Below are 16600 nucleotides of genomic sequence, written 5' to 3'. Positions count from 1 at the left end.
TTTAACTAATAAAATTTGTCTGAGGGCTCATTAGTGTGCTGTCCTTTTAATGAATTGGAAGCAGTAATGTCTGATTTATGAATTATGGAGCTGACTTGAATGAGCCCTTACAGTAAAATGCATTCATTTTTTTTTTTAACTAATAAGATATGTCTGAGAGCTCATTAATATTGTCATATTCTTCTTATTCTATTCTGCATAGCTCAATAATGCATCTTTATTTGCATTTTATAAACCTTTCATTTGGTGCAGAATAGGTTACATGTCAGACTAGGGAATTAAAATGGTTTGGAAACGGCCTTTTAATATGAAAAGGGCACAGTTTCTCTGAAAAAGAATTGATATCATAACTGTGCAATGACCTAAATGTCTGTTAGGATTAATTCACTCAAGGTTAAGAGTCTAGAGCAGGGCCCAGGTGGCATCATGCTACAGGTTGCATAACAGATAGGATCATATAACAATCAGATTACATTTAAAGCAGAGAGATATGCAAACAGGTTGGGTTAAAGTCATCTGCAATGCAAACGGTGTGCTGCGGTAAGTGCCGGCATAGTTTCACTGCTAGCGTGTGACCTTTAGGGCTGTGCAGTATTGGTGCTTTAGGTACTGTCAGGTGAAAGTATATGACATTTGAGTCAGCTTGTTTCTTTGCATCATGTTTGCATTCCTCCAGCTGAGCAAAGATTAACCAGCAGCGTGGGATGATCTGCTTTTTTTTCACCTCCATCTGTGGAGGAAGTATCGTGTTGATTTGCCTTCCCCATCAATTGTTTCTACCTAATTTTCTTCCCCTTTTCCTGTTCTTCTAGTGATGATTCAGCATTTCTGCACTGCAAAATGATTTTCTTACTTGGGATTTTTGTCTTGTTTTACAGTACAAGTGATGGTATTTTCAATATTGATAAGCAAAATGGCATAAAATATTAAGCCTTGTTTTCTGAAAGGTTTTTTTTAATTAAGTTTAAAAGAATATTTTACCCAAAAATGAAAATTTGCTAAAAATGCACTCACCCTCAGGCCACCCAAGATATAGATCATTTTGTTTCTTCATCAGAACAGATTTGAAGAAATTTAGCATTACATCACTTGCTCACCAATGGATCCTCTGCAGTGAATGGGTGCCGTCAGAATGAGAGTTTTTTTTTTTTTCTTTTTTTTTTTTCAGTGTGCAGTTGTCCAGTGTCTTGTCCAGTGTCTTTTAGTTCCATCATGACTCAGAAAACTTTTTGACACCAGCGGAGCGGAAAAGTTTGTGTGTTGTTGAATGTGTTGAATGTCTTACCACCAAAACCAAGAAACTCCTCCGGAGACTTTCATAGTCTTTTGCGTGGGCAGCATATCCACTGTTTCTGAAAGGTTGTTTTTGAGGGAGACCCCTCATTAATGTCACGCTGTGAAGATACTGTACTGGGGTTTCTTTTTCAGAGATATCAAAACCAAAAGGAGTCCCCAATCTTCATCTCGTGTGAAGAAAGAAATTTAGGTGCATTCCGCAACCCAAAAGCCTCTAAATTGTGTACTCGCAGATAGCGACTAAGCCCGATATTGCACAAAAATCTGTGACAAATAAAAATAGATTTCTTTCAAAACATAGGAGATGACAATATGTGACTCAAAAGAGACATCTTTTGCGTAAGAGAGAGTATTAGTAAAGCAGTCCACTTTCTTTTTGAATTGCAATGAATGAATTGCAAGTAGCAATGTCTGATCTATGAATTATGAGCTGGCTTGAATGAGCTCTTATTCTGAAACATATTTTTTGTCTGGAAGATAATCTTCGTCATCTGTTTGCCAGATGAATTGAGGTCACCGAAAGTAAAACATTACACCTGCTGATAATAAGGGTAATGCCAACTGTTTCATTCCATGACAAACAAGTATGTTTTTTATGATCCTGTCTTTCAAACTGTCATCTTTGCTATAGATGTACTGCTTCCATCATATTAGCCTTCTACGTCTGTTTCAGTGTTGACGCACCAATTGCCAGTAGATCTTTATCTGTATCAGCCATTTCAAATGACTTTATTCCTCTGTGGGGTTGCCTCAGGCATGAATCTATGCACAGGTATATGTGTGTGTATGCATGAAAGAGACTATGTGTCCACAGGCAGGGGTTTGCAAGCAAAAGCTTGTGCATGCACATATTTGTGTGCACATGTAAATTAACTGAAAAATGCTAATGCCAATGTGGTATATGCTCTCTGTGGACATCAAGCATTGTCATATAGATGAGTGCTGTGCATACGCAATGAATTATGCACCCCTTTCTCTCTTAAACTGCAGAGCAGATTACTCACAACCTTGACTTTCAGAAGGAGACTCGATTCTTGTAAACAGCCCTGCAAGCGGTGTTTTCTTAGAGCTAAATTGTGCATTACAATCACTGCAGATATAAACGTGTACACTCATATTTTGATTGCAATGATTGCAATGTAATGTGCATTTTGAGCATTTAATTTTAATAAGCATTGGGTGTAATATCAAGTATGAGTGTATACTTTATTTTATGTAATTGTTAGGAATGGGTGTAGCTGAAAAAGTCAAACCTGTTTATCAGAGGAGGTTGGCCACATACCTGTGGCTATGTAGAATACCATATAAAGTATTATTAATGACAAAATGCAATATATGACATATGCATGGCCAATTCAGCCTGCACAGAGATGCATTTATATGCATATTCAGTAATACTTTACAATAAGGTTCCATTTGTTATCCATTATTAAAATCAAAAGTTGCATCTGTCAGTATTGTTTAATAGATCTGAACTATCATGAAGTAACAATGAATAGTTGTATTTTTATTAACGCGGTAACACTTCGCAATAAGGTTTCATTTGCAAACATGAATTAATGCATTAACTAAAATGAACTAATTTATGAACAATATGTTTTTACACTATATATCAACCTTTGTTAAATTAAATTAAATTAAATTAAATTAAATTAAATTAAATTAAATTTAAATTAAATTAAATTAAATTAAATTAAATTAAATTAAATTAAATTAAATTAAATTAAATTAAATTAAAATTTATGCATTTAGCAGACGCTTTTATCCAACGCGACTTACAGTGCATTCAGGCTATCAATTTTTACCTATAATTTACCTACACCTTTGTTAATGTAGTTATCATGTTAATGTTAGTTCAAAGTGCATTAATGTAAGCAGATACAACTTTTCTTCTTAATAATGTATTTACAAATGCTAATATGAACATGAACTTAGATTAACAAATGCTGTATAAGTTTAATTCATTGTTAACTCATGTTAACAAATTAGTAAAGTGTTTCTGCATACTGGTAATGGAAATATTTTTCTTATATTAAATTAGATGTGTGTATATGTGGGTCAGGCTTCTCATCGGGGTGACAGTCACTGTATTACACTAATAAATCACTATGGATTTATAAGTATTTGCTACATGACAGCTTACTGTTTGCGTGCTTATTAAATATCCATCTAAACATGATATTTATGCTATATATATTTACGTGTAAATAACAGATGGAAAGTGAAAAGAAATGACATTTGACCCTGGCGACAAATTAGGCTAATCAAAACTCCCTATTAAAATAGCAAAATAAAAGTGAACTAAATTAACTGACGTGAGGAAGTCCAAATATGTCATATGGGTGTAGATATGGAAACAAAATATAGCAATAATAATAATAATAATAATAATAATAATAATAATAATAATAATAAAAAGTGTATTTTATGGGTTAATTTATACCTGGAACTCTCCAAAAACAAATAAGCATTCTCAGTTGCGTTCACACAGCAAAATCATAACTCATAAATTATTTGTATTCCTTAAATAGACACAGCCATGTCGAGCGAGTTGACAGCTCGCGGAGTGCGCATGCCTTCCAGCAGGTGGAGCGGAGCCTCGTCTCTGCCATTGGCGTGATCGTCCTCATCTCCAAGCAACCCCTCCATCAGCACTGGCGTCAGCGTACGACGAGCCCGCACAGTTGCTCAGCAACTTCTGCCCTCTGACGCGAGTGTGACGTTAATGAGGCGGGTATCCGTTTGTTATGGCAAGAAGGGGAGGAGGCGGAGTCCCTCATCACACCACGAGCCTGTAGCGTTTGTCTCAAGCCTGCAGAGCTGCTCGAGAGCGGAGCCTCGGTGGACGGAGCGGCACCTCGTACACAGAAGCGCGCTCCGTCAAAGTGAATACATCACTGTACACTGGAACTACTGTGAAGACAGAATAAAAACAAAAGCAAGTTTTTCCCTCAAGAGCTGCATAAGGAATGACTTTTAAATGCAGAATTAAAAAATCATTTGTACTGTTGAAGGAGGTGGAATTTATTCGTGTGTTAAAGGTAAGATTGCCTTCGCTTTTGTTATTTTCCTTGACATGCGTGTTTAAAACAGATATATACACTTTCTCATTATATACCTAGATTTATTATTATTATTATTATTATTATTATTATTATTATTATTATTTACGTTTCTCTTAAATTCAAGGACATTTATGGACGTTGAGCGCTGGTTTGACCTGTTAGACTATTGTGCGTTTAATCTGAAGTTTCTTGTATAAATGTAGGCTACAATTTGAAAGACATTAACTTGCTTTTAAGTGAGTTAAAATGTGTTTGAATGTCAGTGCATCTTTGAAGGTTGTGATGTTGCATGTGTAAGAATTATTGTTAATAACGAATAATAATGATTGTAAATTTGTCGCTCAAGTTCAGTAGTATTCGTGTGCATTTATATCCTACCATTTTTGGTTTATTGCAGATAAATTAAAGTTATCGCTGCGCCCCGGCACAAACAAAACCGGCATCATGGTTATAATGACGGACAGCAGCGCGGGCTCTCAGTCAAGTTGTGCCCAGGCCAGACCTCTGCAGGTCGGCTTCTATGAGATCATCAGAACCCTCGGCAAGGGAAACTTCGCTGTGGTCAAACTGGCCAGACACAAAGTCACGAAAACACAGGTAAGTCTCGTGAGGACTATTTTAAACTTTTTACATAGTAGCCTAAAGTTATTATTATTGTTTTTTTATCTTTTAATATTTTCCTACAAATTGGCAAATAATAACAATAATGTTCAGTATATTCAGCTGCATTTCTAAATGTGAATTTTATTGTATTTTCATGCAGGTTGCAATTAAAATAATTGATAAAACAAGACTAAACTCTTCCAATTTGGAGAAAATCTACAGAGAGGTTCAGATTATGAAGCTGCTCAACCACCCTCACATCATAAAGCTCTATCAGGTAAGTTATAGAATTTGTAATGATGCTATAATTACAAAGGCTGCCCTGTTGAAATCACTAGATTAAACCGAGGGAGTGTTGTATATTTTAGCATGCTCAGTGACACTGAGAGAATGGTGAGTGAATGTCTAAGTGTTGGTCAGGCACATGAGGTGGAAGTACTCTTCCCTGGAAGTACATCTGGATAGCATGCAATGTATAATTAGACTGAAGTTATTTTGTCCCTTGCATTCAGCTTCTGCATAGCAACTGTCCACTGCATTACACTGTTAAATACGTTTCATCAGGTTACCTAAAACTGGTTTTACTGAATTAAAAATATATTATATGACAGAAAAAATTATTATATTGGTTGACAACTGCATGGTTTGGCTAATAATGCAACTTTTGTTCGCAATTTGGATTCAAGGCTTTTTTGAAGTGATTTGTTGGCTTTTAAATCACATAGATTTTAAAAATATTATTATAATAGGCTGATCTGTGTCCAAAATGTTTTTATTGTTGTTGTTGTTGTTGTTGTTGTTGTTTTGTCTGGGAATGAGAGGCACAGAAAAGCAGAAGAGTGTGTTGGATATAAGGATACAGTATCTAAATCTCTGATTAACTAGCACTGGTGGAAGTCAAGTGCAATGTGTCTGCAGAGTCACGTGAAGCTAGCCAGAGGAAGAATCTCTAAGAAGTATAATCTGATTTGATCCCTGGGCTTGTTTTGTCGCCATACTTTGGCTCGCACATTCATGAACACAGTGGCAGGCTAATACTGGGTGCTAATATGTCAGCACATTCTTTCTATAATTTAAGTTTATTTTGTTCAGAGATTAGCATTTTGCAGATTATACGGTAAACTGAGGCTGCGAGAAACTAAAATCCTTGTGAATAACATCACACCTCACTTCTTTGGATCTGACCTCTCACATTGTAAGAGGGTGAAGTTTTTGGGAACTGAGCAGCAGCTTTGTATTTTGATACGAGCTGGATGTGCCATTCCTTCAGCATACCCTTTCATATGAATTAATTAAAACATAGCCTAGTGTCATTCAACATGTGAGTTTATGACTGCAGCATAAGTAAGAATCCTTCACGAAAGCGTCCTGGATTTTCAGCTTTCAGCTTGATACCGGTTTAGTGTCAGATAACCTCAAATCTACCTCTCCTTTCATAACTGAAGCCTTGTTTATTTAAACCAAAAAGCCCTTGAGATGAAAAAAAATGTAGAAATGTAGTCCTTTTATTGCCTTTAGCTTCTCATTCACTTTAGAGAAACTATTCAAAAGCTTCCTTCACTCATCTCCCTCTGCGTTAGTGACGGAGGGAGATGTCTCTGTGGGCTGAACAGGATGGGGTTTCTAAGGAAGCTATGACATCATTGGCCCCTCTGGGTTTACACTAATGACTGAAGTCTTTGGATGCCGGGTTTATCTAGAGATAAAGACCCTTTTCCTGCTGTTGCACAGCCTGACTACGTGGGTCATGACACGTTGTGTTACGCACTGACCTGAAGAATTGAGTATATGAGTGCATATGGATGGGTACACAGGTTTTCTCAGCAATAGAAAAAGAGGACAGCATAAAACCTGTTGTGCAACTCTTTCTGGTATAGCGCAACATGCAGCGTTTAGTATTTCTCCCTCAGGCCTCTTTCGGGAACTTACGGGACATTCTCATAAAGGGCGAGGACGTCATACACCCTCTCTTTTATAGATTTTTTATGTTATTAATTGTTGAAATACAGATCCTTTTATGTCACTGCATGCCTTTGTGCTCAAACTAGGTCTTATGTGTGAACGTGTATTATGATTCAAAAGAAAACAGGTTGGGGAAGATAAAGTTTCAGCTGTCATTAGCTGTTTCAGTGGTACTGATGGATCAGACAGCAGGCATCTGAGAAAGTGTGTGTGAGTCTGTGTGTGTGTGTTCAGGGCATTGAGAAAATCCTTGGCTACATTTTAATGCAATGGCGCATATCATTACAAACTAACCTGTCATTTATGAACAACAAGAACTATGATAGAAGTTGACAGAAAGAGGAAATTTGGTTCGAAAGAGAAGTAGAGATCAGACAGTTGGCTTGTTGATGAATAAAATGTACATTGACACATAAATTACAATTGAAATGAATGTATAATAACAAGTCTATGCTGTTTATTTTTTTTATGTGTGTATTATTGTATTATTAAACCATTTTAAATGGCTCTATATTTTATAAATGATTTTTTAAAACTACAAATATTCCATGCATCTCTCAGTATTAGTTCATAAAAGCTACATGCACAAAATGTTTAAAGAATTAGCAAAATGTGATCATTTGTAATAATAATTAGAATTATTAATTGATTCAATTATTATTTATCAAATTCTATGATGTTTTTGTCTTTACAGGTCATGGAGACCAAAGACATGCTGTACATTGTGACAGAGTATGCAAAAAATGGAGAAATGTTTGGTAAGTGGAAACACTTTTGTAAATGAATGACTAAGTAATCTGTGAAAAGACTGATGGGTGTCTATTTTTAAGTTTATTTGACATCTGAGGCTCTCCCAAAACCTCTTGTCCAGTTGTTGTGGATAATGAGGTCCGATGGGGAGAGAATTATTTAGATCACCACTGCTGTCAGAGCAGTGAATCAGTGACTGGGCACAGAGCGAGACAGGTGTTGGATTTTCAAGCTTTATGTAACCATGTAAAAGGGATAAGCTGCTCTACCTCTGCTTGTCCTCACCACCTAGGGATTTAAACAGTATAACATATCTGTCTCTTCACCTGTCATATACTCAGCCTTTAAAAAAAAAACAATGGCTGTCTCCCCAGATAAACCGTAGGCTTGGCTCTGTCTTTATATGGTGTTTTTAAGGTGATGTCTCCTCCCTTCCTAAGCCGTCCTCTTTTTTACAGACTATCTGACGTCCAACGGACGGATGAGTGAAAACGAGGCTCGTAAGAAGTTTTGGCAGATTCTGACGGCAGTGGACTACTGCCATCAGCACCACATAGTCCACAGAGACCTCAAAACTGAAAACCTGCTGTTAGATGCCAACATGAACATCAAGCTGGCAGGTGAGCAAAGAAAATAAGCTTTTAAGTGTTCACATACTGATGTTCCCTGCTCATAAACACTTCTCATAGCCAGACTGAGCGCCCTAAAAAGAAAGCAATTACTGAATTCACAGTTAGGATCAGTAATAAAATTAAGTAATCAAACCTGATTCTCTGTACTGACACAAGCCATTCAGTTTTTTCATTAACAAAGAACTCACTTCTCCTCCATTTCTTTCAGACTTTGGATTTGGAAACTTCTATAATTCTGGAGAGCCTCTCTCCACGTGGTGTGGAAGCCCACCATATGCTGCCCCAGAGGTCTTTGAGGGAAAGGAATATGAGGGGCCACAGTTAGACATTTGGGTATGTTTATCAAACTGATGCTTTGCTTATGTCTTACACAGCTGCTGAAGATGCAAATATAATTATGAAATTATAAAAGAACAGTTTACACTACTTAGAAAGCAAAACTCTGTTTAGTATTTATAAATTAACCAATTTCATTGATGTCATTGTCTAATTTGCAATGTAAATTGCCACTAGTCCTTTAGCTAACACCTATTTGCATATTGAATTTAATATAATATGATATAGAACAGTATTATTTTCTGCCTTGCAAGCACTGGTATAAATGCAAATCTAATACATGCTACAAATGTGTGTCTTTCACAGAGTCTAGGTGTGGTTCTGTATGTGTTAGTGTGCGGGTCCCTGCCCTTTGATGGGGACAGTCTTCCAGCTTTGAGACAGAGAGTGACAGAGGGCCGCTTCAGAATACCATTCTTCATGTCACAAGGTACAGCTCTTCGCTCCCTCTTTTCATGTAAAATGCTCAATCATTGTAAGAAAACCAGTTTTGAACGAGACCTCCTTGTCTCTTTGTCCAGACTGTGAAAATCTGATTCGTAAGATGCTGGTGGTCGACCCAGCCAAGCGGATCAACGTGGCTCAGATCAAGCAGCACCGCTGGATGCTTGCGGATCCCAGCGCACCCCACCAGACCCTTTCTCTCTCCCTTACTGACTACAACTCCAACCTGGGAGACTACAGTGAACCCGTCTTGAGTATCATGCAGACCCTCGGCATTGACAGACAGAGGACTGTTGAGGTGAGAAAAGGGGCAGATTCGGTTGGCTTGTGGAGACATGTGTCTCTGTGTATGTTACAAACAATACGTGGTTAGTTGTTTCCAGCAGACCAGAGCAAGTGTTAATATATGTTATTCGAGGGACATAAATTATTAATTTGTCATCTCAGAATAAAAACAACACCCTATCCAGCTTCCCATAGCTTTACTTATGTCCTTCTGTTGGCACAGAAAGGATAAACACAGTAGCATCTGTTTTGAAAGCTGCCATGCTGTGTCGCTTTTATCTTTTGGTAATATCCCTTAAGAAGTTAATTCTTGACACAGACTGCCTGCGTTTCATTACACCTATTAAAGTGGTGCTCAGTATGGTCACTGTGTCTAAAACAGTTTTTCGATTGCCTTCCACAGTCTCTCCAGAACAGTAGCTACAACCACTTCTCAGCAATCTATTACCTGCTGTTAGAAAGAGTGAAGGAGCACCGCAGCCAACAGCTGAGCCGCCAATGCGGGGCCTGGAATCAGAGGTCGAGGACAGCATCCGATTCCTCCCCCCCAGAGGTGAGTGTCGAGGCGAGGCCAAGACAGTCTCCTGTTTAAGATGAAATCTCCCTGTGCTAACTCAGCTCGTTCTCTGTCCATCTCACTTTCAAGGTGATCATGGAATCGTCTGACAGCTTCAGAACCTCAGCCTTACCCGTAGCCACCAAGGTGAACACTCCTGTCCATTCAGAGCTGGAATTTGAACAAGGAGGCCTGTTTCAGGTCAGTACTTCCCTTGAGCTTGTCGTAATCCCTCTCTAGACTAAGGGTGGGTAACGAGAGGTCCACTGTCCTGCAGAGATTAGCTCCAACCCTGATTATACACACCAGAACAAGTTAATCAAGGTCTTTCTGGATCACTGTGTTTGGGTAGGGTTGGAGCTAAAATCTACATGAGTTGCCTGCCCCTGCTCTAGACCCCTCTCTTCCTAGTTGCTCAGCAATTAGACTCCCTGTCCTGTTTCATATTGCAGATATGCAGTGCACCCCCTATCCCCCTCCTACATTAGAGACAGGCAGTGGCTAATGTGAATGCCTCCTTCCCTTCCTTAGCGCGTGGTGTGCCCAGTGGAAGCCAGCCTGAACGGGCTCCTGTGGAACCGATCCATCTCCCCCAACAGCCTGCTGGAGACCACCATAAACGAGGAGGTGCGACCTCATGACCTGGAGGAGGAAGAGGGGATGCTGCAGGTCCAGCTGCCCCATTTGCCCAGCACCACTTCCCGAAGGCACACACTTGCAGAGGTCACCGCTCGATTCCACCAGTGCAATCCACCCTGTAAGTTAAATGTTAATACTAGGGTGAATTGAAGGACTTAATGCAAGGATTGGGTTGTTAATTACATCTGTCATCCTCTCTCAGGTATTGTGGTCAGTCCTTCAGACGGTGCTTCCTCTGACAGCTGTCTGAAGTCTTCCTCGAACCCCAACCCTGCTCTCTCCACTGCTGTAGGGGATCTTTCATCACTGCTTGCCTCCAATACAGGGCCTGAGGCATCAGCCCCTGCTGGGTCGCCCCTCGCTCTTTCCTCCAACCTCCTGCAAAATCAAGGTAGCTTGCTTGCAGCAAGCTTCCAAGAGGGGCGTAGGGCTTCAGACACCTCCCTTACACAGGGTGAGTTTCAATAAAAATGAAAAATATACTTTAAAACACATGCTAGATTTATAGAATCACATGGCTAAGTAGTTTCTAACCGATCTGCAATTATTTCTCTAGGATTGAAGGCGTTCAGACAGCAGCTGAGGAAGAACACTCGTGCAAAAGGCTTCCTGGGGTTGAACAAGATCAAAGGTCTGGCACGACAGGTGTGCCCTCCGACCTCATGCTCCAGAGGCAGCCGGGGGTCGCTTGGCCCACCCCTGTGTTCTCCCTCAAGCCTCCAGAGCTCTAGCAGCCCCCGTGAGCGCCGCAGCATGCTGGAGGAAGTTCTGCACCAGCAAAGGTGAGAAGAAATCCATACATATCCCAGACTACTGAATATTGGAAACATCAGTGTTTCCCAACCCTGTTCCTAAAGCTACCCCAGTACCCCACAATTTTTAGATCTTCCTAATCAAACACACCTGAATCAGCTCATTAGTAGAGACTCCATGACCTGAAATGGATGGCTCAGATAAAGGAGACATTTAAAATGTGTACTGTTGGGGTGCCTCAAGGAACAGTGTTGGTACATTTCTTGAATATACCTTAACTCTGTTGTTCTTTCATACAGAATGCTGCAGATCCAGCACCAGCCTCAGCCCCAAGTCCAGTCTCAGCAGCCCATGCTCTTCCTCTCGCAGGCCCACCCCTCATCTCCTCCCTCCAACAATCTCTTTGCCCCTGCCACCCTCTTTTCCAACCCCCCGACTCAACCTATCCTCCCACTGTGCCAGCAGACCCCCATCACCTTCCAGCACAACCTGTGGCAGCAGCAGCAGTCTCTTGACTCATCTTCCTCGTCCTTGTCCCCCGTGGCATCTGCTGCCCGTCTTCTGGAGGCTCGCCTGCACATCAGCCAGCGGCCACATCTCCACCCTCAATCCCCACAGCACCTGCAAATCCACCCCACCATCCTGTCCCAGGGGCCTTTCTCCCTTCTGCCCCAGCAGGGCAGTTGGAGCCTAAGCACCAACTTCGAGCCTGAACCTGATGTCCAGGAGCTGGTCTGTGCTGGTCAAAAGCAGCAACTCAGCAGCTGTGTCATGGTCAAGTAAAGAAGGCAAAGACTTTGAAGAAGGTCTTAGTGGGATGCTGACTGCTTCCACCACTCTTAGTCCAGAGTGAGCCAATGGACAATGGTGTTGAGCATCAGAACTAGAAAGCATCTCATTTTTATGATGTTCTCAGTAGTTTTCTAATGTATAGGAGAGAAATTTTACTCTCTCTGGACACACAATTCCACGATTATGTCTATATGTGTTGGAATGACCAGAGAAAAAAAGAAGAAGCAATAACCAACCTCTTCATTGAGCCCATGACCCTTGAGGGGTGCTCCTGTCCACACAGCAATAAAGGACGGGTCGCTGAACAAGGAACTGAAGAGTGTGAGTTTTCATTCATTTGCGAGTAGTTCCACTCATACGTAAAGCTGGCCTCCACAATCGCGAATGATTATGTCAGAGACGCTTGTTAATCCTCTATACAAGTATGAAAATAGGACAGTCATGTCTTCCTTTTTATTTTGTTTGTTTGTTTTACATCTCTAGAGAAGACCAAAGCTGATTGCTTTTTTGCCTCTTTGATTTCTTTCCTCAAAGTTGAAAAAAAATGCAGTATCTGACTTATCCAAAACTTCCAAAACTGAGAAAAAAAATGCTGTCATTTCATCTGTGATGTGAAAATGTGTGCAAACTAGCCACACGATGCCTCCAGTGATGTGTGTGCAATGAAGAGGCGCCTTAGCATGAGGGGAAAGTCAAGACAAATGAGAGTAAGCTAGATATAAGCACAAAAGGTACTGCATAGTGTTTACTAGACCAGCTCTTTGGGTTTTCACTGTCTGTGACAATGACTTTAATGCTGCTTCATGTTTAGTCACATATATACAAAGACACTAGACAATTATGATCATACAAATGTGCACCTACCAATGGCTTAATGAATTTAGGAGACATTGTCTGGCCCAGCCATTCAGTTCTGGTCCCTCAAGACTCTTCCATCAGTCCACTACCTCCTCCATAACTGATCATTCTCCTTAAAAGGCTGTATCTCAACACACTGTATGTGAAGTTAGGCCCATTACAATGTCTTGAACCCATGATCCTCATTAATGGTGTAAATTCGCTTTTTTTTTTTTTTTTTTTTTTTATACAGTGAACAAAGAGTATAGTGCAATATTTCACATTGAAATGTAGAGCCAGGAGAGGAAGCTGTTGTAGATAAGCAAAAGGTAATTCATGCCTGATAATGTTATTTTATTCTTTCATTTATATAGCATGTTTTTTAGTTTGTTTGTTTTGTTTTGTTTTGTGTTTGTAATGATAGTATGTACGAGATTGTTTTAATGATGTATTCTGCATGAGCATTGAAAATAAGAGCCTGGCCATTTTTATACAGCTTGTTCTCTTCATGACACAGATTGCCTTTGCGTCCAGGCTGGCTTTGTAGAACGGCAGAACTAGAAAAGTTACAGGGAAAAACCAAAGAGAGAGCGCATGCAGGGAAGATCAAGAGAAACATACTTTTTCTTCAGATGTCAAGGTGGTGAAAAGCTCTCCTTTAATTAAAGCGTAGCACGTTTAAATCTTCCAAACGCAGTTGTACTGCACAGATGTAAAAAGTAGCTGCCTCCTGTTGTTAACAAATATTTGATAAGCAATCGTTTTAGGTTCTCCCTTTCTCAGAAAGGCCATGCATTTACATACACATATAATTTTTCTTGATTAAAATGCACACACAGATGCAGACACACATAGCTAAAGATGTCTGGTAGCAATAGAGTAGAATTTCATATATATTATTTTTAGCTTACAATCTAGGTGCTAGAAGTAGATTTCAGAAGTGTTTCTGGGTTTGTGTGCAATTTATATGAAACAATAGTGTGTTACCATTGTTGAAGCTCCATTTGCTTGAAGCACTGTTTTTATAGCTCTCAATGATCCTGTTGCTTGTTTGTCTTTTGTGAATTTGACATATTTGTGCAATGGTTTTTAGTAGTATAGAAAAAAATCTGTATTGTGTTTCCAAATTGGGTCATAAAACAGTGTTTGAAATCAGTGCAGGAAAAGATGAGTTGAAGGTAAAGCTATTGAAGGTAATGTGAGAAACAGTGTTAACACCCCTTTCTTTTTCACCCACCACCATACTTGTGCCTTTGTCTGAACAAATCCAGTGAATTTTAAGTTTGATTTTAGGATATCAGAAAGCTGCAGAGGTGTGTATTTTATGCTTTTTGTTAGTTCAAACATCCCATTTTATACTTTCATTTCATTTGCAGTTTGACAATTATGCACTTTATGATGACAGTTGCTTTTGAAGATAGTGTTTGTTTCCACCGCAGATATAGATGAGTCTGTAGTAACTTTTGAAACACTATGTTTTTATGCTGAATTGTAAAGATTCTGATTGATTCTGAAAGAGTCTGATTTTATTTTATTTTTTCTTGATTATATTTCCCTGATATGCTTGCTTGCTGTATGTGTGATTACATGGCTGTGTGAAAGTATATGAGAGATAAAGTTTTATTTATGTGGCTATTTATTTGAATAAAAAAATCACATCTTGAAATGTATTTCTGTGTTTCAGTTGTTTTCCCCCATGTTTTTCTAGATTTCATTTGCTTATATGGAATTTTACTTTGCAATTAAAGATCTAAAACATAATATAGTTTCTGAAAAGTATCAGTGTTACTGGATCAGTGATATTAAGCATGTTTCCTCTAAAACAAAATGCCTATTGTTTCTTTAAAGACATTTATCATATATAAGATTATCGGGATTATCTACACATGCATGATTATTTAACTACAAATTTATATGTATGCTATATACTGTACATACACCTATATCCTGCAATGCAAAAACTATTTATTTCTTCATTTTAATATTTAATATTTTGTCTATTTAGAGAAAAATATCTAAAATGACAATAAAATAACACATTAAATAAAATGAGACAAAATGTGCAAAATAAAGCATGTTTTCGAGAAATATTTTTCAAATCGTTTTATAAAATTTCTCTATTTTTTGTCATTTCTCATTGGCTTTTTTCACCCTTGTTTTAAGCATAGACATAAGAAATTATTAAACTACTTTCTTGTGGTATAAGAATACTAGAGTACATTCAATATACATTTCAAGTATTTATCTTGTTTTAATGGAATTATTATTAGTTATTTATTTTCCTAGAGGTACAACAACAACTACTATTTTTGCAATGATAGAACAACGTTTAAATAACATGAAATTTATTTCCAGACCGTAAACAACTGAGAAACCTGAGAAACCAGCAGAAACATAACAACTGTCTGTAATATATAATCTACTGTGACAGTTTCTGTGGAGAGGATCACAGGTACAGTGGAGGACAGAGCACATGTAAACACATTCCAGCATGTGTGCGCGCATCGCTCCAGCTGTAAGCTAGCAGATGGCTATGTGCCCAGAGAGCTTGCATTGATCTGTGCTGGGAATTCCATGCTCATACGTTCAGCTCCAAAGCCAGCGGCCCATGCCAATCATTCTGACTGGATGCCCTGCTCCAACTCGTCAGCTCAAACGTCTGCTCACAGCGTGTCAAAACCTATGTCACACAGACTTTGACTGATGAAACTCCCTTAAATATCTTTGTTTGTACATCCTGATCTCTCTGAAATCATAGTTACACTTCTGATCTCATGATGAGGGCCTGCAGAAAAACAGCTATTACCAGGAACAGACATTATACTCTTCACGCTTCATCATAAATATCATCATAAGGTAAATAACAGATGCAATATTACAACTGAAATGCTACAAAAACGTTAATGTAAAAAATAAAACATAAAGTAAATATTAAGCATGTTTCCCCCAAAACAAAATGATTTTTCTTTTATCATATTAGATTATCAGGATTATCTGTTATTATACTAAAAATTAGCATGTACAAAATACTACATAGATATATAGATATTGGAATGCAGGATATCTTATAATTGTAAAATGAATGTAATATATATTATTTTGTGAATGATACAATATCCTGCATTCCATTTTTTTTTTTCTTAATTTATATTTTATTTATGAGTCCAGATATCTAAAGTAACAATAAAATAGTACATTAAATAAAATTATGTATATAGAAAATTTAGTATGTAGACTAAAATGGAGTTCAAACATAAGTATTTCAGCCTTATAAATGAACAGGGTTTTAAAGACACAAGAAAAAAAATTGTCAAGTGTGTCTTTTAACTGGCACTGATTAGAGGAAAGTTCAAGTAGGTCCAGTATTTGAAAACTATTAGTGTTTGTGATGGTGTGTAATGTTTTGTTTCTCTTGGGAGGTAAAGAAAACGGCTTTCATATTTTCATTGTTTGTTTGGAGAATAATCCAAGTGAGGAATGCGTTTATTGCTGAACACTTGACTCTTGAGACGTTCAATAGCATATGATGAGTATCAGGTTAAAGGTAGCTGTCTTTAATGAGGTAAGCATGTGGATGTAATGACATTACATGGGTTATAGGGTGCAATAGTTGTGTGTATGACAGGTAAGTCAGAGGTATTTTGGTACCG

The 16600-nt window shown here is 38.4% G+C and overlaps 1 protein-coding gene across 1 annotated transcript; it reads left to right on the top strand.

Annotated features, from left to right (window-relative positions):
• The first annotated feature begins 4033 nt into the window (after positions 1-4033).
• LOC109055015 (serine/threonine-protein kinase SIK2-like) lies at positions 4034-14620 on the top strand. Its single transcript, XM_042763344.1, has 14 exons — positions 4034-4337; positions 4759-4958; positions 5125-5241; positions 7621-7684; positions 8135-8296; positions 8517-8641; positions 8951-9074; positions 9166-9386; positions 9777-9926; positions 10020-10130; positions 10461-10686; positions 10771-11022; positions 11125-11350; positions 11621-14620. The coding sequence occupies exons 2-14, from the start codon at positions 4806-4808 to the stop codon at positions 12102-12104; spliced, it is 2415 nt and encodes an 804-aa protein (XP_042619278.1). The 5' UTR covers positions 4034-4337; positions 4759-4805; the 3' UTR covers positions 12105-14620.
• The last annotated feature ends 1980 nt before the right edge of the window (positions 14621-16600 follow it).

The sequence above is a fragment of the Cyprinus carpio genome, chromosome A9 (assembly GCF_018340385.1).
Source record: "Cyprinus carpio isolate SPL01 chromosome A9, ASM1834038v1, whole genome shotgun sequence".
Classification (NCBI taxonomy): Eukaryota; Metazoa; Chordata; class Actinopteri; order Cypriniformes; family Cyprinidae; genus Cyprinus; species Cyprinus carpio.
Note: the sequence above shows the minus strand (reverse complement) of the source record. Positions and strands in the feature narration are given on the sequence as shown.

Excerpts from the sequence above, each read along its gene's own strand:
- LOC109055015 (XM_042763344.1), top strand. The coding sequence starts at position 4,806 with ATGGTTATAATGACGGACAGCAGCGCGGGCTCTCAGTCAAGTTGTGCC. Across the intron at positions 5,242-7,620 it reads ACATCATAAAGCTCTATCAG|GTCATGGAGACCAAAGACAT; the intron begins GTAAGTTATAGA and ends TTGTCTTTACAG. Across the intron at positions 9,075-9,165 it reads ACCATTCTTCATGTCACAAG|ACTGTGAAAATCTGATTCGT; the intron begins GTACAGCTCTTC and ends CTCTTTGTCCAG.